Source organism: Ambystoma mexicanum, chromosome 9 (assembly GCF_040938575.1).
Source record: "Ambystoma mexicanum isolate Mex_15411 chromosome 9, UKY_AmexF1_1, whole genome shotgun sequence".
Classification (NCBI taxonomy): Eukaryota; Metazoa; Chordata; class Amphibia; order Caudata; family Ambystomatidae; genus Ambystoma; species Ambystoma mexicanum.
The window spans coordinates 1,403,470,144-1,403,493,610 of NC_090931.1; the positions used below are offsets into that span (position 1 = coordinate 1,403,470,144).

General features: G+C 49.0%; 1 protein-coding gene across 1 annotated transcript in view; it reads left to right on the plus strand.

Moving 5' to 3' along the window:
• The window catches only part of LOC138487481 (prion-like-(Q/N-rich) domain-bearing protein 25), a 43,731-nt gene that overhangs the window by 11,848 nt on the left and 8,416 nt on the right, over nucleotides 1-23,467 (plus strand). Inside the window, exons 2-3 of the mRNA XM_069613997.1 lie at nucleotides 8,466-9,254; nucleotides 22,151-22,939. Of these exons, the coding sequence (XP_069470098.1) occupies nucleotides 8,466-9,254; nucleotides 22,151-22,939 (1,578 nt within the window). The remainder of the gene's footprint in view (nucleotides 1-8,465; nucleotides 9,255-22,150; nucleotides 22,940-23,467) is intronic.

Sequence of the window (23,467 nt, forward strand, 5' to 3'; positions counted from 1 at the left end):
CATGGGTAACCAGTGCATGAATGTGAGAGACCTGGGTAACCAGTGCATGAATGTGAGAGACAGTGGATGATTGTGAGAGACCTGGGTAACCAGTGCATGAATGTGAGAGACCTGGGTAACCAGTGAATGAATGTGAGAGACCTGGGTAACCAGTGCATGATTGTGAGAGACCTGGGTAACCAGTGTATGAATGTGAGAGACCTGGGTAACCAGTGCATGAATGTGAGGGACCTGGGTAACCAGTGCATGAATGTGAGAGAGCTAGGTAATCAGTGCATGAATATGAGAGACCTGGGTAACCAGTGCATGAATGTGAGAGACCTGGGTAACCAGTGCATGAATGTGAGAGACAGTGCATGCTCATGAGAGACCCGGGTAACCAGTGCATGAATGTGAGAGAGCTGGGTAACCAGTGCATGAATGTGAGAGACCTGGGTAACCAGTGCATGGATGTGAGAGACCTGGGTAACCAGTGCATGAATGTGAGAGACCTGGGTAACCAGTGCATGAATGTGAGAGACAGTGCATGATTGTGAGAGACCTGGGTAACCAGTGCATGAATGTGGGAGACCTGGGTAACCACTGCATGAATGTGAGAGAGCTAGGTAACCAGTGCATGAACGTGGGAGACCTGGGTAACCACTGCATGAATGTGAGAGAGCTAGGTAACCAGTGCATGAATGTGAGAGACCTGGGTAACCAGTGCATGCATGTGGGAGACCTGGGTTACCATGAAATGAATGTGAGAGACCTGGGTAATCAGTGCATGAATGAGAGACCTGGGAAACCAGTGCATGAATGTGGGAGACCTGGGTAACCACTGCATGAATGTGAGAGAGCTAGGTAACCAGTGCATGAATGTGAGAGACCTGGGTAATCAGTGCATGAATGTGAGAGACCTGGGTAACCAGTGCATGAATGTGGGAGACCTGGGTAACCAGTGCATGAATGTGAGAGACCTGGGTAATCAGTGCATGAATGTGAGAGACCTGGGTAATCAGTGCATGAATGTGAGAGACCTGGGTAACCAGTGCATGAATGTGGGAGACCTAGGTAACCACTGCATGAATGTGAGGGACCTGGGTAATCAGTGCATGAATGTGAGAGACCTGGGTAACCAGTGCATGAATGTGGGAGACCTGGGTAACCAGTGCATGGATGTGAGAGACCTGGGTAACCAGTGCATGAATGTGAGAGACCTGGGTAACCAGTGCATGAATGTGAGAAACAGTGCATGATTGTGCGAGACCTGGGTAACCAGTGCATGAATGTGAGAGACCTGGGTAACCAGTGCATGAATGTGGGAGACCTGGGTAACCACTGCATGAATGTGAGAGATCTGGGTAAACAGTGCATGAATGTGAGAGACAGTGCAGGATTGTGAGAGACCTGGGTAACCAGTGCATGAATGTGAGAGACCTGGGTAACCAGTGCATGAATGTGAGAGAGCTAGGTAATCAGTGCATGAATATGAGAGACCTGGGTAACCAGTGCATGAATGTGAGAGACCTGGGTAACCAGTGCATGAATGTGAGAGACAGTGCATGCTTGTGAGAGACCTAGGTAACCAGTGCATGAATGTGAGAGACCTGGGTAACCAGTGCATGAATGTGAGAGACCTGGGTAACCAGTGCATGGATGTGAGAGAGCTAGGTATTCAGTGCATGAATATGAGAGACCTGGGTAACCAGTGCATGAATGTGGGAGACCTGGGTAACCACTGCATGAATGTGAGAGAGCTAGGTAACCAGTGCATGAATGTGGGAGACTTGGGTAACCACTGCATGAATGTGAGAGAGCTAGGTAACCAGTGCATGAATGTGAGAGACCTGGGTAACCAGTGCATGAATGTGGGAGACCTGGGTAACCACTGCATGAATGTGAGAGAGCTAGGTAACCAGTGCATGAACGTGGGAGACCTGGGTAACCACTGCATGAATATGAGAGAGCTAGTTAACCAGTGCATGAATGTGAGAGACCTGGGTAACCAGTGCATGAATGTGGGAGACCTGGGTAACCATGAAATGAATGTGAGAGACCTGGGTAATCAGTGCATGAATGAGAGACCTGGGTAACCAGTGCATGAATGTGGGAGACCTGGGTAACCACTGCATGAATGTGAGAGAGCTAGGTAACCATTGCATGAATGTGGGAGACCTGGGTAACCACTGCACGAATGTGAGAGATCTAGGTAACCAGTGCATGCATGTGAGAGACCTGGGTAATCAGTGCATGAATGTGAGAGACCTGGGTAACCAGTGCATGAATGTGGGAGACCTGGGTAACCACTGCATGAATGTGAAAGTCCTGGGTAATCAGTGCATGAATGTGAGAGACCAGGGTAATCAGTGCATGAATGTGAGACACCTGGGTAACCAGTGCATGAATGTGGGAGACCTGGGTACCACTGCATGAATGTGAGGGACCTGTGTAATCAGTGCATGAATGTGAGAGACCTGGGTAACCAGTGCATGAATGTGGGAGACCTAGGTAACCATTGCATGAATGTGAGAGAGCTAGGTAACCAGTGCATGAACGTGGGAGAGCTAGGTAACCAGTGCATGAATGTGGGAGACCTGGGTAACCATTGCATGAATGTGAGAGAGCTAGGTAACCAGTGCATGAACGTGGGAGACATGGGTAACCACTGCATGAATGTGAGAGAGCTAGTTAACCAGTGCATGAATGTGAGAGACCTGGGTAATCAGTGCATGAATGAGAGACCTGGGTAACCAGTGCATGAATGTGGGAGACCTGGGTAACCACTGCATGAATGTGAGAGAGCTAGGTAACCAGTGCATGAATGTGGGAGACCTGGGTAACCACTGCATGAATGTGAGAGAGCTAGGTAACCAGTGCATGAATGTGAGAGACCTGGGTAACCAGTGCATGAATGTGGGAGACCTGGGTAACCACTGCATGAATGTGAGAGAGCTAGGTAACCAGTGCATGAACGTGGGAGACCTGGGTAACCACTGCATGAATGTGAGAGAGCTAGTTAACCAGTGCATGAATGTGAGAGGCCTGGGTAACCAGTGCATGAATGTGGGAGACCTGGGTAACCATGAAATGAATGTGAGAGACCTGGGTAATCAGTGCATGAATGAGAGACCTGGGTAACCAGTGCATGAATGTGGGAGACCTGGGTAACCACTGCATGAATGTGAGAGAGCTAGGTAACCATTGCATGAATGTGGGAGACCTGGGTAACCACTGCACGAATGTGAGAGATCTAGGTAACCAGTGCATGCATGTGAGAGACCTGGGTAATCAGTGCATGAATGTGAGAGACCTGGGTAACCAGTGCATGAATGTGGGAGACCTGGGTAACCACTGCATGAATGTGAAAGTCCTGGGTAATCAGTGCATGAATGTGAGAGACCAGGGTAATCAGTGCATGAATGTGAGACACCTGGGTAACCAGTGCATGAATGTGGGAGACCTGGGCACCACTGCATGAATGTGAGGGACCTGTGTAATCAGTGCATGAATGTGAGAGACCTAGGTAACCATTGCATGAATGTGAGAGAGCTAGGTAACCAGTGCATGAACGTGGGAGAGCTAGGTAACCAGTGCATGAATGTGGGAGACCTGGGTAACCATTGCATGAATGTGAGAGAGCTAGGTAACCAGTGCATGAACGTGGGAGACATGGGTAACCACTGCATGAATGTGAGAGAGCTAGTTAACCAGTGCATGAATGTGAGAGACCTGGGTAATCAGTGCATGAATGAGAGACCTGGGTAACCAGTGCATGAATGTGGGAGACCTGGGTAACCACTGCATGAATGTGAGAGAGCTAGGTAACCAGTGCATGAATGTGGGAGACTTGGGTAACCAGTGCATGGATGTGAGAGACCTGGGTAACCAGTGCATGAATGTGAGAGACCTGGATAACCTGTTCATGAATGTGAGAGACATTGCATGATTGTGAGAGACCTGGGTAACCAGTGCATGAATGTGAGAGACCTGGGTAACCAGTGCATGAATGTGGGAGACCTGGGTAACCACTGCATGAATGTGAGAGACCTGGGTAACCAGTGCATGAATGTGAGAGACAGTGCATGATTGTGAGAGACCTGGGTAACCAGTGCATGAATGTGAGAGACCTGGGTAACCAGTGCATGAATGTGAGAGAGCTAGGTAATCAGTGCATGAATGTGTGAGACCTGGGTAACCAGTGAATGAATGTGAGAGACCTGGGTAACCAGTGCATGAATGTGAGAGACAGTGCATGATTGTGAGAGACCTGGGTAACCAGTGTATGAATGGGAGAGACCTGGGTAACCAGTGCATGAATGTGAGGGACCTGGGTAACCAGTGCATGAATGTGAGAGAGCTAGGTAATCAGTGCATAAATATGAGAGACCTGGGTAACCAGTGCATGAATGTGAGAGACCTGGGTAACCAGTGCATGAATGTGAGAGACAGTGCATGCTTGTGAGAGACCTGGGTAACCAGTGCATGAATGTGAGAGACCTGGGTAACCAGTGCATGAATGTGAGAGACCTGGGTAACCAGTGCATGGATGTGTGAGACCTGGGTAACCAGTGCATGGATGTGAGAGACCTGGGTAACCAGTGCATGAATGTGAGAGACCTGGGTAACCAGTGCATGAATGTGAGAGACAGTGCATGATTGTGAGAGACCTGCGTAACCAGTGCATGAATGTGGGAGACCTGGGTAACCACTGCATGAATGTGAGAGAGCTAGGTAACCAGTGCATGAACGTGGGAGACCTGGGTAACCACTGCATGAATGTGAGAGAGCTAGTTAACCAGTGCATGAATGTGAGAGACCTGGGTAACCAGTGCATGAATGTGGGAGACCTGGGTAACCATGAAATGAATGTGAGAGACCTGGTTAATCAGTGCATGAATGAGAGACCTGGGTAACCAGTGCATGAATGTGGGAGACCTGGGTAACCACTGCATGAATGTGAGAGAGCTAGGTAACCACTGCATGAATGTGGGAGACCTGGGTAACCACTGCATGAATGTGAGAGAGCTAGGTAACCAGTGCATGAATGTGAGATACCTGGGTAATCAGTGCATGAATGTGAGAGACCTGGGTAACCAGTGCATGAATGTGGGAGACCTGGGTAACCACTGCATGAATGTGAGAGACCTGGGTAATCAGTGCATGAATGTGAGAGACCAGGGTAATCAGTGCATGAATGTGAGACACCTGGGTAACCAGTGCATGAATGTGAGACACCTGGGTAACCAGTGCATGAATGTGAGACACCTGGGTAACCAGTGCATGAATGTGGGAGACCTGGGTACCACTGCATGAATGTGAGGGACCTGTGTAATCAGTGCATGAATGTGAGAGACCTGGGTAACCAGTGCATGAATGTGGGAGACCTGGGTAACCAGTGCATGAATGTGAGACACCTGGGTAACCAGTGCATGAATGTGGGAGACCTGGGTACCACTGCATGAATGTGAGGGACCTGTGTAATCAGTGCATGAATGTGAGAGACCTGGGTAACCAGTGCATGAATGTGGGAGACCTGGGTAACCAGTGCATGAATGTGAGAGAGCTCGGTAACCAGAGCATGAATGTGAGAGACCTGGGTAACCAGTGCATGAATGTGGGAGCCCTGGGTAACCACTGCATGAATGTGAGAGACCTGGGTAATCAGTGCATGAATGAGAGACCTGGGTAACCAGTGCATGAATGTGGGAGACCTGGGTAACCACTGCATGAATGTGAGAGAGCTAGGTAACCAGTGCATGAATGTGGGAGACCTGGGTAACCCCTGCATGAATGTGAGAGAGCTAGGTAACCAGTTCATGAATGTGAGAGACCTGGGTAATCAGTGCATGAATTTGAAAGACCTGGGTAACCAGTGCATGAATGTGGGAGACCTGGGTAACAACTGCATGAATGTGAGAGACCTGGGTAATCAGTGCATGAATGTGAGAGACCTGGGTAATCAGTGCATGAATATGAGAGACCTGGGTAACCAGTGCATGAATGTGGGAGACCTGGGTAACCACTGCATGAATGTGAGAGACCTGGGTAATCAGTGCATGAATGTGAGAGACCTGGGTAATCTGTGCATGAATGTGAGAGACCTGGGTAACCACTGCATGAATGTGAGAGACCTGGGTAATCAGTGCATGAATGTGAGAGACCTGTGTAACCAGTGCATGAATGTGAGAGACCTGGGTAACCAGTGCATTAATGTGAGAGAGCTAGGTAATCAGTGCATGAATGTGAGAGACCTGGGTAACCAGTGCATGAATGTGAGAGACCTGGGTAACCAGTGCATGAATGTGGGAGACCTGGGTAACCACTGCATGAATGTGAGAGAGCTAGGTAATCATTGCATGAATGTGAGAGACCTGGGTAATCAGTGCATGAATGTGAGAGACCTGGGTAATCAGTGCATGAATGTGAGAGACCTGGGTAACCACTGCATGAATGTGAGAGACCTGGGTAATCAGTGCATGAATGTGATAGACCTGGGTAATCAGTGCATGAATGTGAGAGACCTGGGTAACCAGTGCATGAATGTGAGAGACCTGGGTAACCAGTGCATGAATGTGAGAGAGCTAGGTAATCAGTGCATGAATGTGAGAGACCTGGGTAACCAGTGCATGAATGTGAGAGACCTGGGTAACCAGTGTATGAATGTGGGAGACCTGGGTAACCACTGCATGAATGTGAGAGAGCTAGGTAATCAGTGCATAAATGTGAGAGACCTGGGTAACCAGTGCATGAATGTGAGAGACCTGGGTAACCAGTGCATGAATGTGAGAGAGCTGGGTAACCAGTGCATGAATGTGAGAGACCTGGGTAACCTGTGCATGAATGTGGGGGACCTGGGTAACCACTGCATGAATGTGAGAGAGCTAGGTAACCAGTGCATGAATGTGAGAGACCTGGGTAACTGGTGCATGAATGTGAGAGACCTGGGTAACCAGTGCATGGATGTGAGAGACCTGGGTAACCAGTGAATGAATGTGAGAGACCTGGGTAACCAGTGCATGAATGTGAGAGACCTGGGTAACCAGTGCATGGATGTGAGAGACCTGGGTAACCAGTGAATGAATGTGAGAGACCTGGGTAACCAGTGCATGAATGTGGGAGAGCCGGGTAACCACTGCATGAATGTGAGAGAACTAGGTAACCAGTGCATGAATGTGAGATACCTGGGTAACCAGTGCATGAATGTGAGAGAGCTAGGTAACCAGTGCATGAATGTGAGAGACCTGGGTAACCAGTGCATGAGTGTGAGAGACCTGGGTAACCAGTGCATGATTGTGGGAGACATGGGTAACCAGTGCATGAATGTGAGAGACCTGGGTAACCAGTGTATGAATGTGAGAGACCTGGGTAACCAGTGCATGAATGTGAGAGACAGTGCCTGACTGTGAGAGACCTGGGTAAGCAGTGCATGAATGTGAGAGACCTGGGTAACCAGTGCATGAATGTGAGAGACCTGGGTAACCAGTGCATGAGTGTGAGAGACCTGGGTAACCAGTGCATGATTGTGGGAGACATGGGTAACCAGTGCATGAATGTGAGAGACCTGGGTAACCAGTGTATGAATGTGAGAGACCTGGGTAACCAGTGCATGAATGTGAGAGACAGTGCCTGATTGTGAGAGACCTGGGTAAGCAGTGCATGAATGTGAGAGACCTGGGTAACCAGTGCATGAATGTGAGAGACCTGGGTAACCAGTGCATGATTGTGAGAGACCTGGGTAACCAGTGAATGAATGTGAGAGACCTGGGTAATCAGTGCATGAATGTGAGAGAACTAGGTAACCAGTGCATGAATGTGAGAGATCTGGGTAACCAGTGCATGAATGTGAGAGAGCTAGGTAATCAGTGCATGAATGTGAGAGACCTGGGTAACCAGTGCATGAGTTTGAGAGACCCGAGTAACCAGTGCATGATTGTGGGAGACCTGGGTAACCAGTGCATGAATGTGAGAGACCTGGGTAACCAGTGTATGAATGTGAGAGACGTGGGTAACCAGAGCATGAATGTGAGAGAGCTAGGTAACCAGTGCATGAATGTGAGAGACCTAGGTAACCAGTGCATGAATGTGAGAGACCTGGGTAACCAGTGCATGAATGTGAGAGACCTGGGGAACCAGTGCATGGATGTGAGAGACCTGGGTAACCAGTGCATGAATGTGAGAGACCTGGGTAACCAGTGCATAAATGTGAGAGAGCTAGGTAACCAGTGCATGAATGTGAGAGACCTGGGTAATCAGTGCATGAATGTGAGAGACCTGGGTAACCAGTGCATGATTGTGGGAGACCTGGGTAACCAATGCATGAATGCGAGAGACCTGGGTAACCAGTGTATGAATGTGAGAGACCTGGGTAACCAGAGCATGAATATGAGAGACCTGGGTAACCAGTGCATGAATGTGAGAGACCTGGGTAACCAGTGCATGAATGTGGGAGACAGTGCATGATTGTGAGAGACCTGGGTAACCAGTGCATGAATGTGAGAGACCTGGGTAACCAGTGCATGGATGTGAGAGACCTGGGTAACCAGTGCATAAATGTTAGAGACTTGGGTAACCAGTGCATGAATGTGGGAGACCTGGGTAACCACTGCATGAATGTGAGAGAGCTCGGTAACCAGTGTATGAATGTGGGAGACCTGGGTAACCACTGCATGAATGTGAGAGAGATAAGTAAACAGTGCATGAATGTGAGAGACCTGGGTAACCAGTGCATGAACGTGGGAGACCTGGGTAACCACTGCATGAATGTGAGAGACCTGGGTAATCAGTGCATGAATGTGAGAGACCTGGGTAACCAGGGCATGAGTGTGAGAGACCTGGGTAAGCAGTGCATGATTGTGGGAGACCTGGGTAACCAGGGCATGAATGTGGGAGACCTCGGTAACCAGTGTATGAATGTGAGAGACCTGGGTAACCGGTGCATGAACGTGAGAGACCTGGGTAACCAGTGCATGAATGTGAGAGACCTGGGTAACCAGTGTATGAATTTGGGAGACCTGGGTAACCACTGCATGAATGTGAGAGAGATAAGTAAACAGTGCATGAATGTGAGAGACCTGGGTAACCAGTGCATGAACGTGGGAGACCTCGGTAACCAGTGTATGAATGTGAGAGACCTGGGTAACCAGTGCATGAATGTGAGAGACCTGGGTAACAGGTGCATGAACGTGAGAGACCTGGGTAATCAGTGCATGAATGTGAGAGACCTGGGTAACCAGTGTATGAATTTGGGAGACCTGGGCAACCACTGCATGAATGTGAGAGAGCTAGGTAATCAGTGCATGCATGTGAGAGACCTGGGTAACCAGTGCATGAATGTGAGAGACCTGGGTAACCAGTGCATGAATGTGAGAAAGCTAGGTAATCAGTGCATGAATGTGAGAGACCTGGGTAACCAGTGCATGAATATGAGAGACCTGGGTAACCAGTGCATGAATGTGAGAGACAGTGCATGATTGTGAGAGACCTGGGCAACCAGTGCATGAATGTGAGAGACCTGGGTAACCAGTGCATGAATGTGAGAGACCTAGGTAACCAGTGCATGAATGTGAGAGAGCTAGGTAATCAGTGCATGAATGTGAGAGACATGGGTAACCAGTGCATGAATGTGAGAGACCTGGGTAACCAGTGCATGAATGTGAGAGACAGTGCATGATTGTGAGAGACCTGGGTAACCAGTGCATGAATGTGAGAGACCTGGGTAACCAGTGCATGAATGTGAGAGAGCTAGGTAATCAGTGCATGAATGTGTGAGACCTGGGTAACCAGTGAATGAATGTGAGAGACCTGGGTAACCAGTGCATGAATGTGAGAGACAGTGCATGATTGTGAGAGACCTGGGTGACCAGTGTATGAATGTGAGAGACCTGGGTGACCAGTGTATGAATGTGAGAGACCTGGGTAACCAGTGCATGAATGTGAGGGACCTGGTTAACCAGTGCATGAATGTGAGAGAGCTAGGTAATCAGTGCATGAATATGAGAGACCTGGGTAACCAGTGCATGAATGTGAGAGACCTGGTAACCAGTGCATGAATGTGAGAGACAGTGCATGCTCGTGAGAGACCCGGGTAACCAGTGCATGAATGTGAGAGAGCTGGGTAACCAGTGCATGAATGTGAGAGACCTGGGTAACCAGTGCATGGATGTGAGAGACCTGGGTAACCAGTGCATGAATGTGAGAGACCTGGGTAACCAGTGCATGAATGTGAGAGACAGTGCATGATTGTGAGAGACCTGGGTAACCAGTGCATGAATGTGGGAGACCTGGGTAACCACTGCATGAATGTGAGAGAGCTAGGTAACCAGTGCATGAACGTGGGAGACCTGGGTAACCACTGCATGAATGTGAGAGATCTAGGTAACCAGTGCATGAATGTGAGAGACCTGGGTAACCAGTGCATGCATGTGGGAGACCTGGGTAACCATGAAATGAATGTGAGAGACCTGGGTAATCAGTGCATGAATGAGAGACCTGGGAAACCAGTGCATGAATGTGGGAGACCTGGGTAACCACTGCATGAATGTGAGAGCGCTAGGTAACCAGTGCATGAATGTGAGAGACCTGGGTAATCAGTGCATGAATGTGAGAGACCTGGGTAACCAGTGCATGAATGTGGGAGACCTGGGTAACCACTGCATGAATGTGAGAGACCTGGGTAATCAGTGCATGAATGTGAGAGACCTGGGTAATCAGTGCATGAATGTGAGAGAGCTAGTTAACCAGTGCATGAATGTGAGAGACCTGGGTAACCAGTGCATGAATGTGGGAGACCTGGGTAACCATGAAATGAATGTGAGAGACCTGGGTAATCAGTGCATGAATGAGAGACCTGGGTAACCAGTGCATGAATGTGGGAGACCTGGGTAACCACTGCATGAATATGAGAGTGCTAGTTAACCAGTGCATGAATGTGAGAGACCTGGGTAACCAGTGCATGAATGTGGGAGACCTGGGTAACCATGAAATGAATGTGAGAGACCTGGGTAATCAGTGCATGAATGAGAGACCTGGGTAACCAGTGCATGAATGTGGGAGACCTGGGTAACCACTGCATGAATGTGAGAGAGCTAGGTAACCATTGCATGAATGTGGGAGACCTGGGTAACCACTGCACGAATGTGAGAGATCTAGGTAACCAGTGCATGCATGTGAGAGACCTGGGTAATCAGTGCATGAATGTGAGAGACCTGGGTAACCAGTGCATGAATGTGGGAGACCTGGGTAACCACTGCATGAATGTGAAAGTCCTGGGTAATCAGTGCATGAATGTGAGAGACCAGGGTAATCAGTGCATGAATGTGAGACACCTGGGTAACCAGTGCATGAATGTGGGATACCTGGGTACCACTGCATGAATGTGAGGGACCTGTGTAATCAGTGCATGAATGTGAGAGACCTGGGTAACCAGTGCATGAATGTGGGAGACCTAGGTAACCATTGCATGAATGTGAGAGAGCTAGGTAACCAGTGCATGAACGTGGGAGAGCTAGGTAACCAGTGCATGAATGTGGGAGACCTGGGTAACCATTGCATGAATGTGAGAGAGCTAGGTAACCAGTGCATGAACGTGGGAGACATGGGTAACCACTGCATGAATGTGAGAGAGCTAGTTAACCAGTGCATGAATGTGAGAGACCTGGGTAATCAGTGCATGAATGAGAGACCTGGGTAACCAGTGCATGAATGTGGGAGACCTGGGTAACCACTGCATGAATGTGAGAGAGCTAGGTAACCAGTGCATGAATGTGGGAGACCTGGGTAACCACTGCATGAATGTGAGAGAGCTAGGTAACCAGTGCATGAATGTGAGAGACCTGGGTAACCAGTGCATGAATGTGGGAGACCTGGGTAACCACTGCATGAATGTGAGAGAGCTAGGTAACCAGTGCATGAACGTGGGAGACCTGGGTAACCACTGCATGAATGTGAGAGAGCTAGTTAACCAGTGCATGAATGTGAGAGACCTGGGTAACCAGTGCATGAATGTGGGAGACCTGGGTAACCATGAAATGAATGTGAGAGACCTGGGTAATCAGTGCATGAATGAGAGACCTGGGTAACCAGTGCATGAATGTGGGAGACCTGGGTAACCACTGCATGAATGTGAGAGAGCTAGGTAACCATTGCATGAATGTGGGAGACCTGGGTAACCACTGCACGAATGTGAGAGATCTAGGTAACCAGTGCATGCATGTGAGAGACCTGGGTAATCAGTGCATGAATGTGAGAGACCTGGGTAACCAGTGCATGAATGTGAGAGACCTGGGTAACCAGTGCATGGATGTGAGAGAGCTAGGTAATCAGTGCATGAATATGAGAGACCTGGGTAACCAGTGCATGAATGTGAGAGACCTGGGTAACCAGTGCATGAATGTGAGAGACCTGGGTAACCAGTGCATGAATGTGGGAGACCTGGGTAACCACTGCATGAATGTGAGAGAGCTAGGTAACCAGTGCATGAACGTGGGAGACCTGGGTAACCACTGCATGAATGTGAGAGAGCTAGTTAACCAGTGCATGAATGTGAGAGACCTGGGTAACCAGTGCATGAATGTGGGAGACCTGGGTAACCATGAAATGAATGTGAGAGACCTGGGTAATCAGTGCATGAATGAGAGACCTGGGTAACCAGTGCATGAATGTGGGAGACCTGGGTAACCACTGCATGAATGTGAGAGCGCTAGGTAACCATTGCATGAATGTGGGAGACCTGGGTAACCAGTGCATGCATGTGAGAGACCTGGGTAATCAGTGCATGAATGTGAGAGACCTGGGTAACCAGTGCATGAATGTGGGAGACCTGGGTAACCACTGCATGAATGTGAAAGTCCTGGGTAATCAGTGCAGGAATGTGAGAGACCAGGGTAATCAGTGCATGAATGTGAGACACCTGGGTAACCAGTGCATGAATGTGGGAGACCTGGGTACCACTGCATGAATGTGAGGGACCTGTGTAATAAGTGCATGAATGTGAGAGACCTGGGTAACCAGTGCATGAATGTGGGAGACCTAGGTAAACATTGCATGAATGTGAGAGAGCTAGGTAACCAGTGCATGAACGTGGGAGAGCTAGGTAACCAGTGCATGAATGTGGGAGACCTGGGTAACCATTGCATGAATGTGAGAGAGCTAGGTAACCAGTGCATGAACGTGGGAGACATGGGTAACCACTGCATGAATGTGAGACAGCTAGTTAACCAGTGCATGAATGTGAGAGACCTGGGTAATCAGTGCATGAATGAGAGACCTGGGTAACCAGTGCATGAATGTGGGAGACCTGGGTAACCACTGCATGAATGTGAGAGAGCTAGGTAACCAGTGCATGAATGTGGGAGACCTGGGTAACCACTGCATGAATGTGAGAGAGCTAGGTAACCAGGGCATGAATGTGAGAGACCTGGGTAACCAGTGCATGAATGTGGGAGACCTGGGTAACCAGTGCATGAATGTGAGAAAGCTAGGTAATCAGTGCATGAATGTGAGAGACCTGGGTAACCAGTGCATGAATATGAGAGACCTGGGTAACCAGTGCATGAATGTGAGAGACAGTGCATGATTGTGAGAGACCTGGGTAACCAGTGCATGAATGTGAGAGACCTGGGTAACCAGTGCATGAATGTGAGAGACCTAGGTAACCAGTGCATGAATGTGAGAGAGCTAGGTAATCAGTGCATGAATGTGAGAGACATGGGTAACCAGTGCATGAATGTGAGAGACCTGGGTAACCAGTGCATGAATGTGAGAGACAGTGGATGATTGTGAGAGACCTGGGTAACCAGTGCATGAATGTGAGAGACCTGGGTAACCAGTGAATGAATGTGAGAGACCTGGGTAACCAGTGCATGATTGTGAGAGACCTGGGTAACCAGTGTATGAATGTGAGAGACCTGGGTAACCAGTGCATGAATGTGAGGGACCTGGGTAACCAGTGCATGAATGTGAGAGAGCTAGGTAATCAGTGCATGAATATGAGAGACCTGGGTAACCAGTGCATGAATGTGAGAGACCTGGGTAACCAGTGCATGAATGTGAGAGACAGTGCATGCTCATGAGAGACCCGGGTAACCAGTGCATGAATGTGAGAGAGCTGGGTAACCAGTGCATGAATGTGAGAGACCTGGGTAACCAGTGCATGGATGTGAGAGACCTGGGTAACCAGTGCATGAATGTGAGAGACCTGGGTAACCAGTGCATGAATGTGAGAGACAGTGCATGATTGTGAGAGACCTGGGTAACCAGTGCATGAATGTGGGAGACCTGGGTAACCACTGCATGAATGTGAGAGAGCTAGGTAACCAGTGCATGAACGTGGGAGACCTGGGTAACCACTGCATGAATGTGAGAGAGCTAGGTAACAAGTGCATGAATGTGAGAGACCTGGGTAACCAGTGCATGCATGTGGGAGACCTGGGTAACCATGAAATGAATGTGAGAGACCTGGGTAATCAGTGCATGAATGAGAGACCTGGGAAACCAGTGCATGAATGTGGGAGACCTGGGTAACCACTGCATGAATGTGAGAGAGCTAGGTAACCAGTGCATGAATGTGAGAGACCTGGGTAATCAGTGCATGAATGTGAGAGACCTGGGTAACCAGTGCATGAATGTGGGAGACCTGGGTAACCAGTGCATGAATGTGAGAGACCTGGGTAATCAGTGCATGAATGTGAGAGACCTGGGTAATCAGTGCATGAATGTGAGAGACCTGGGTAACCAGTGCATGAATGTGGGAGACCTAGGTAACCACTGCATGAATGTGAGGGACCTGGGTAATCAGTGCATGAATGTGAGAGACCTGGGTAACCAGTGCATGAATGTGGGAGACCTGGGTAACCAGTGCATGGATGTGAGAGACCTGGGTAACCAGTGCATGAATGTGAGAGACCTGGGTAACCAGTGCATGAATGTGAGAAACAGTGCATGATTGTGCGAGACCTGGGTAACCAGTGCATGAATGTGAGAGACCTGGGTAACCAGTGCATGAATGTGGGAGACCTGGGTAACCACTGCATGAATGTGAGAGATCTGGGTAAACAGTGCATGAATGTGAGAGACAGTGCAGGATTGTGAGAGACCTGGGTAACCAGTGCATGAATGTGAGAGACCTGGGTAACCAGTGCATGAATGTGAGAGAGCTAGGTAATCAGTGCATGAATATGAGAGACCTGGGTAACCAGTGCATGAATGTGAGAGACCTGGGTAACCAGTGCATGAATGTGAGAGACAGTGCATGCTTGTGAGAGACCTAGGTAACCAGTGCATGAATGTGAGAGACCTGGGTAACCAGTGCATGAATGTGAGAGACCTGGGTAACCAGTGCATGGATGTGAGAGAGCTAGGTATTCAGTGCATGAATATGAGAGACCTGGGTAACCAGTGCATGAATGTGGGAGACCTGGGTAACCACTGCATGAATGTGAGAGAGCTAGGTAACCAGTGCATGGATGTGGGAGACTTGGGTAACCACTGCATGAATGTGAGAGAGCTAGGTAACCAGTGCATGAATGTGAGAGACCTGGGTAACCAGTGCATGAATGTGGGAGACCTGGGTAACCACTGCATGAATGTGAGAGAGCTAGGTAACCAGTGCATGAACGTGGGAGACCTGGGTAACCACTGCATGAATATGAGAGAGCTAGTTAACCAGTGCATGAATGTGAGAGACCTGGGTAACCAGTGCATGAATGTGGGAGACCTGGGTAACCATGAAATGAATGTGAGAGACCTGGGTAATCAGTGCATGAATGAGAGACCTGGGTAACCAGTGCATGAATGTGGGAGACCTGGGTAACCACTGCATGAATGTGAGAGAGCTAGGTAACCATTGCATGAATGTGGGAGACCTGGGTAACCACTGCACGAATGTGAGAGATCTAGGTAACCAGTGCATGCATGTGAGAGACCTGGGTAATCAGTGCATGAATGTGAGAGACCTGGGTAACCAGTGCATGAATGTGGGAGACCTGGGTAACCACTGCATGAATGTGAAAGTCCTGGGTAATCAGTGCATGAATGTGAGAGACCAGGGTAATCAGTGCATGAATGTGAGACACCTGGGTAACCAGTGCATGAATGTGGGAGACCTGGGTACCACTGCATGAATGTGAGGGACCTGTGTAATCAGTGCATGAATGTGAGAGACCTGGGTAACCAGTGCATGAATGTGGGAGACCTAGGTAACCATTGCATGAATGTGAGAGAGCTAGGTAACCAGTGCATGAACGTGGGAGAGCTAGGTAACCAGTGCATGAATGTGGGAGACCTGGGTAACCATTGCATGAATGTGAGAGAGCTAGGTAACCAGTGCATGAACGTGGGAGACATGGGTAACCACTGCATGAATGTGAGAGAGCTAGTTAACCAGTGCATGAATGTGAGAGACCTGGGTAATCAGTGCATGAATGAGAGACCTGGGTAACCAGTGCATGAATGTGGGAGACCTGGGTAACCACTGCATGAATGTGAGAGAGCTAGGTAACCAGTGCATGAATGTGGGAGACCTGGGTAACCACTGCATGAATGTGAGAGAGCTAGGTAACCAGTGCATGAATGTGAGAGACCTGGGTAACCAGTGCATGAATGTGGGAGACCTGGGTAACCACTGCATGAATGTGAGAGAGCTAGGTAACCAGTGCATGAACGTGGGAGACCTGGGTAACCACTGCATGAATGTGAGAGAGCTAGTTAACCAGTGCATGAATGTGAGAGACCTGGGTAACCAGTGCATGAATGTGGGAGACCTGGGTAACCATGAAATGAATGTGAGAGACCTGGGTAATCAGTGCATGAATGAGAGACCTGGGTAACCAGTGCATGAATGTGGGAGACCTGGGTAACCACTGCATGAATGTGAGAGAGCTAGGTAACCATTGCATGAATGTGGGAGACCTGGGTAACCACTGCACGAATGTGAGAGATCTAGGTAACCAGTGCATGCATGTGAGAGACCTGGGTAATCAGTGCATGAATGTGAGAGACCTGGGTAACCAGTGCATGAATGTGGGAGACCTGGGTAACCACTGCATGAATGTGAAAGTCCTGGGTAATCAGTGCATGAATGTGAGAGACCAGGGTAATCAGTGCATGAATGTGAGACACCTGGGTAACCAGTGCATGAATGTGGGAGACCTGGGTACCACTGCATGAATGTGAGGGACCTGTGTAATCAGTGCATGAATGTGAGAGACCTAGGTAACCATTGCATGAATGTGAGAGAGCTAGGTAACCAGTGCATGAACGTGGGAGAGCTAGGTAACCAGTGCATGAATGTGGGAGACCTGGGTAACCATTGCATGAATGTGAGAGAGCTAGGTAACCAGTGCATGAACGTGGGAGACATGGGTAACCACTGCATGAATGTGAGAGAGCTAGTTAACCAGTGCATGAATGTGAGAGACCTGGGTAATCAGTGCATGAATGAGAGACCTGGGTAACCAGTGCATGAATGTGGGAGACCTGGGTAACCACTGCATGAATGTGAGAGAGCTAGGTAACCAGTGCATGAATGTGGGAGACTTGGGTAACCAGTGCATGGATGTGAGAGACCTGGGTAACCAGTGCATGAATGTGAGAGACCTGGATAACCTGTGCATGAATGTGAGAGACATTGCATGATTGTGAGAGACCTGGGTAACCAGTGCATGAATGTGAGAGACCTGGGTAACCAGTGCATGAATGTGGGAGACCTGGGTAACCACTGCATGAATGTGAGAGACCTGGGTAACCAGTGCATGAATGTGAGAGACAGTGCATGATTGTGAGAGACCTGGGTAACCAGTGCATGAATGTGAGAGACCTGGGTAACCAGTGCATGAATGTGAGAGAGCTAGGTAATCAGTGCATGAATGTGTGAGACCTGGGTAACCAGTGAATGAATGTGAGAGACCTGGGTAACCAGTGCATGAATGTGAGAGACAGTGCATGATTGTGAGAGACCTGGGTAACCAGTGTATGAATGGGAGAGACCTGGGTAACCAGTGCATGAATGTGAGGGACCTGGGTAACCAGTGCATGAATGTGAGAGAGCTAGGTAATCAGTGCATAAATATGAGAGACCTGGGTAACCAGTGCATGAATGTGAGAGACCTGGGTAACCAGTGCATGAATGTGAGAGACAGTGCATGCTTGTGAGAGACCTGGGTAACCAGTGCATGAATGTGAGAGACCTGGGTAACCAGTGCATGAATGTGAGAGACCTGGGTAACCAGTGCATGGATGTGTGAGACCTGGGTAACCAGTGCATGGATGTGAGAGACCTGGGTAACCAGTGCATGAATGTGAGAGACCTGGGTAACCAGTGCATGAATGTGAGAGACAGTGCATGATTGTGAGAGACCTGCGTAACCAGTGCATGAATGTGGGAGACCTGGGTAACCACTGCATGAATGTGAGAGAGCTAGGTAACCAGTGCATGAACGTGGGAGACCTGGGTAACCACTGCATGAATGTGAGAGAGCTAGTTAACCAGTGCATGAATGTGAGAGACCTGGGTAACCAGTGCATGAATGTGGGAGACCTGGGTAACCATGAAATGAATGTGAGAGACCTGGTTAATCAGTGCATGAATGAGAGACCTGTGTAACCAGTGCATGAATGTGGGAGACCTGGGTAACCACTGCATGAATGTGAGAGAGCTAGGTAACCACTGCATGAATGTGGGAGACCTGGGTAACCACTGCATGAATGTGAGAGAGCTAGGTAACCAGTGCATGAATGTGAGATACCTGGGTAATCAGTGCATGAATGTGAGAGACCTGGGTAACCAGTGCATGAATGTGGGAGACCTGGGTAACCACTGCATGAATGTGAGAGACCTGGGTAATCAGTGCATGAATGTGAGAGACCAGGGTAATCAGTGCATGAATGTGAGACACCTGGGTAACCAGTGCATGAATGTGAGACACCTGGGTAACCAGTGCATGAATGTGAGACACCTGGGTAACCAGTGCATGAATGTGGGAGACCTGGGTACCACTGCATGAATGTGAGGGACCTGTGTAATCAGTGCATGAATGTGAGAGACCTGGGTAACCAGTGCATGAATGTGGGAGACCTGGGTAACCAGTGCATGAATGTGAGACACCTGGGTAACCAGTGCATGAATGTGGGAGACCTGGGTACCACTGCATGAATGTGAGGGACCTGTGTAATCAGTGCATGAATGTGAGAGACCTGGGTAACCAGTGCATGAATGTGGGAGACCTGGGTAACCAGTGCATGAATGTGAGAGAGCTCGGTAACCAGAGCATGAATGTGAGAGACCTGGGTAACCAGTGCATGAATGTGGGAGCCCTGGGTAACCACTGCATGAATGTGAGAGACCTGGGTAATCAGTGCATGAATGAGAGACCTGGGTAACCAGTGCATGAATGTGGGAGACCTGGGTAACCACTGCATGAATGTGAGAGAGCTAGGTAACCAGTGCATGAATGTGGGAGACCTGGGTAACCCCTGCATGAATGTGAGAGAGCTAGGTAACCAGTTCATGAATGTGAGAGACCTGGGTAATCAGTGCATGAATTTGAAAGACCTGGGTAACCAGTGCATGAATGTGGGAGACCTGGGTAACAACTGCATGAATGTGAGAGACCTGGGTAATCAGTGCATGAATGTGAGAGACCTGGGTAATCAGTGCATGAATATGAGAGACCTGGGTAACCAGTGCATGAATGTGGGAGACCTGGGTAACCACTGCATGAATGTGAGAGACCTGGGTAATCAGTGCATGAATGTGAGAGACCTGGGTAATCTGTGCATGAATGTGAGAGACCTGGGTAACCACTGCATGAATGTGAGAGACCTGGGTAATCAGTGCATGAATGTGAGAGACCTGTGTAACCAGTGCATGAATGTGAGAGACCTGGGTAACCAGTGCATTAATGTGAGAGAGCTAGGTAATCAGTGCATGAATGTGAGAGACCTGGGTAACCAGTGCATGAATGTGAGAGACCTGGGTAACCAGTGCATGAATGTGGGAGACCTGGGTAACCACTGCATGAATGTGAGAGAGCTAGGTAATCATTGCATGAATGTGAGAGACCTGGGTAATCAGTGCATGAATGTGAGAGACCTGGGTAATCAGTGCATGAATGTGAGAGACCTGGGTAACCACTGCATGAATGTGAGAGACCTGGGTAATCAGTGCATGAATGTGATAGACCTGGGTAATCAGTGCATGAATGTGAGAGACCTGGGTAACCAGTGCATGAATGTGAGAGACCTGGGTAACCAGTGCATGAATGTGAGAGAGCTAGGTAATCAGTGCATGAATGTGAGAGACCTGGGTAACCAGTGCATGAATGTGAGAGACCTGGGTAACCAGTGTATGAATGTGGGAGACCTGGGTAACCACTGCATGAATGTGAGAGAGCTAGGTAATCAGTGCATAAATGTGAGAGACCTGGGTAACCAGTGCATGAATGTGAGAGACCTGGGTAACCAGTGCATGAATGTGAGAGAGCTGGGTAACCAGTGCATGAATGTGAGAGACCTGGGTAACCTGTGCATGAATGTGGGGGACCTGGGTAACCACTGCATGAATGTGAGAGAGCTAGGTAACCAGTGCATGAATGTGAGAGACCTGGGTAACTGGTGCATGAATGTGAGAGACCTGGGTAACCAGTGCATGGATGTGAGAGACCTGGGTAACCAGTGAATGAATGTGAGAGACCTGGGTAACCAGTGCATGAATGTGAGAGACCTGGGTAACCAGTGCATGGATGTGAGAGACCTGGGTAACCAGTGAATGAATGTGAGAGACCTGGGTAACCAGTGCATGAATGTGGGAGAGCCGGGTAACCACTGCATGAATGTGAGAGAACTAGGTAACCAGTGCATGAATGTGAGATACCTGGGTAACCAGTGCATGAATGTGAGAGAGCTAGGTAACCAGTGCATGAATGTGAGAGACCTGGGTAACCAGTGCATGAGTGTGAGAGACCTGGGTAACCAGTGCATGATTGTGGGAGACATGGGTAACCAGTGCATGAATGTGAGAGACCTGGGTAACCAGTGTATGAATGTGAGAGACCTGGGTAACCAGTGCATGAATGTGAGAGACAGTGCCTGACTGTGAGAGACCTGGGTAAGCAGTGCATGAATGTGAGAGACCTGGGTAACCAGTGCATGAATGTGAGAGACCTGGGTAACCAGTGCATGAGTGTGAGAGACCTGGGTAACCAGTGCATGATTGTGGGAGACATGGGTAACCAGTGCATGAATGTGAGAGACCTGGGTAACCAGTGTATGAATGTGAGAGACCTGGGTAACCAGTGCATGAATGTGAGAGACAGTGCCTGATTGTGAGAGACCTGGGTAAGCAGTGCATGAATGTGAGAGACCTGGGTAACCAGTGCATGAATGTGAGAGACCTGGGTAACCAGTGCATGATTGTGAGAGACCTGGGTAACCAGTGAATGAATGTGAGAGACCTGGGTAATCAGTGCATGAATGTGAGAGAACTAGGTAACCAGTGCATGAATGTGAGAGATCTGGGTAACCAGTGCATGAATGTGAGAGAGCTAGGTAATCAGTGCATGAATGTGAGAGACCTGGGTAACCAGTGCATGAGTTTGAGAGACCCGAGTAACCAGTGCATGATTGTGGGAGACCTGGGTAACCAGTGCATGAATGTGAGAGACCTGGGTAACCAGTGTATGAATGTGAGAGATGTGGGTAACCAGAGCATGAATGTGAGAGAGCTAGGTAACCAGTGCATGAATGTGAGAGACCTAGGTAACCAGTGCATGAATGTGAGAGACCTGGGTAACCAGTGCATGAATGTGAGAGACCTGGGGAACCAGTGCATGGATGTGAGAGACCTGGGTAACCAGTGCATGAATGTGAGAGACCTGGGTAACCAGTGCATAAATGTGAGAGAGCTAGGTAACCAGTGCATGAATGTGAGAGACCTGGGTAATCAGTGCATGAATGTGAGAGACCTGGGTAACCAGTGCATGATTGTGGGAGACCTGGGTAACCAATGCATGAATGCGAGAGACCTGGGTAACCAGTGTATGAATGTGAGAGACCTGGGTAACCAGAGCATGAATATGAGAGACCTGGGTAACCAGTGCATGAATGTGAGAGACCTGGGTAACCAGTGCATGAATGTGGGAGACAGTGCATGATTGTGAGAGACCTGGGTAACCAGTGCATGAATGTGAGAGACCTGGGTAACCAGTGCATGGATGTGAGAGACCTGGGTAACCAGTGCATAAATGTTAGAGACTTGGGTAACCAGTGCATGAATGTGGGAGACCTGGGTAACCACTGCATGAATGTGAGAGAGCTCGGTAACCAGTGTATGAATGTGGGAGACCTGGGTAACCACTGCATGAATGTGAGAGAGATAAGTAAACAGTGCATGAATGTGAGAGACCTGGGTAACCAGTGCATGAACGTGGGAGACCTGGGTAACCACTGCATGAATGTGAGAGACCTGGGTAATCAGTGCATGAATGTGAGAGACCTGGGTAACCAGGGCATGAGTGTGAGAGACCTGGGTAAGCAGTGCATGATTGTGGGAGACCTGGGTAACCAGGGCATGAATGTGGGAGACCTCGGTAACCAGTGTATGAATGTGAGAGACCTGGGTAACCGGTGCATGAACGTGAGAGACCTGGGTAACCAGTGCATGAATGTGAGAGACCTGGGTAACCAGTGTATGAATTTGGGAGACCTGGGTAACCACTGCATGAATGTGAGAGAGATAAGTAAACAGTGCATGAATGTGAGAGACCTGGGTAACCAGTGCATGAACGTGGGAGACCTCGGTAACCAGTGTATGAATGTGAGAGACCTGGGTAACCAGTGCATGAATGTGAGAGACCTGGGTAACAGGTGCATGAACGTGAGAGACCTGGGTAATCAGTGCATGAATGTGAGAGACCTGGGTAACCAGTGTATGAATTTGGGAGACCTGGGCAACCACTGCATGAATGTGAGAGAGCTAGGTAATCAGTGCATGCATGTGAGAGACCTGGGTAACCAGTGCATGAATGTGAGAGACCTGGGTAACCAGTGCATGAATGTGAGAAAGCTAGGTAATCAGTGCATGAATGTGAGAGACCTGGGTAACCAGTGCATGAATATGAGAGACCTGGGTAACCAGTGCATGAATGTGAGAGACAGTGCATGATTGTGAGAGACCTGGGCAACCAGTGCATGAATGTGAGAGACCTGGGTAACCAGTGCATGAATGTGAGAGACCTAGGTAACCAGTGCATGAATGTGAGAGAGCTAGGTAATCAGTGCATGAATGTGAGAGACATGGGTAACCAGTGCATGAATGTGAGAGACCTGGGTAACCAGTGCATGAATGTGAGAGACAGTGCATGATTGTGAGAGACCTGGGTAACCAGTGCATGAATGTGAGAGACCTGGGTAACCAGTGCATGAATGTGAGAGAGCTAGGTAATCAGTGCATGAATGTGTGAGACCTGGGTAACCAGTGAATGAATGTGAGAGA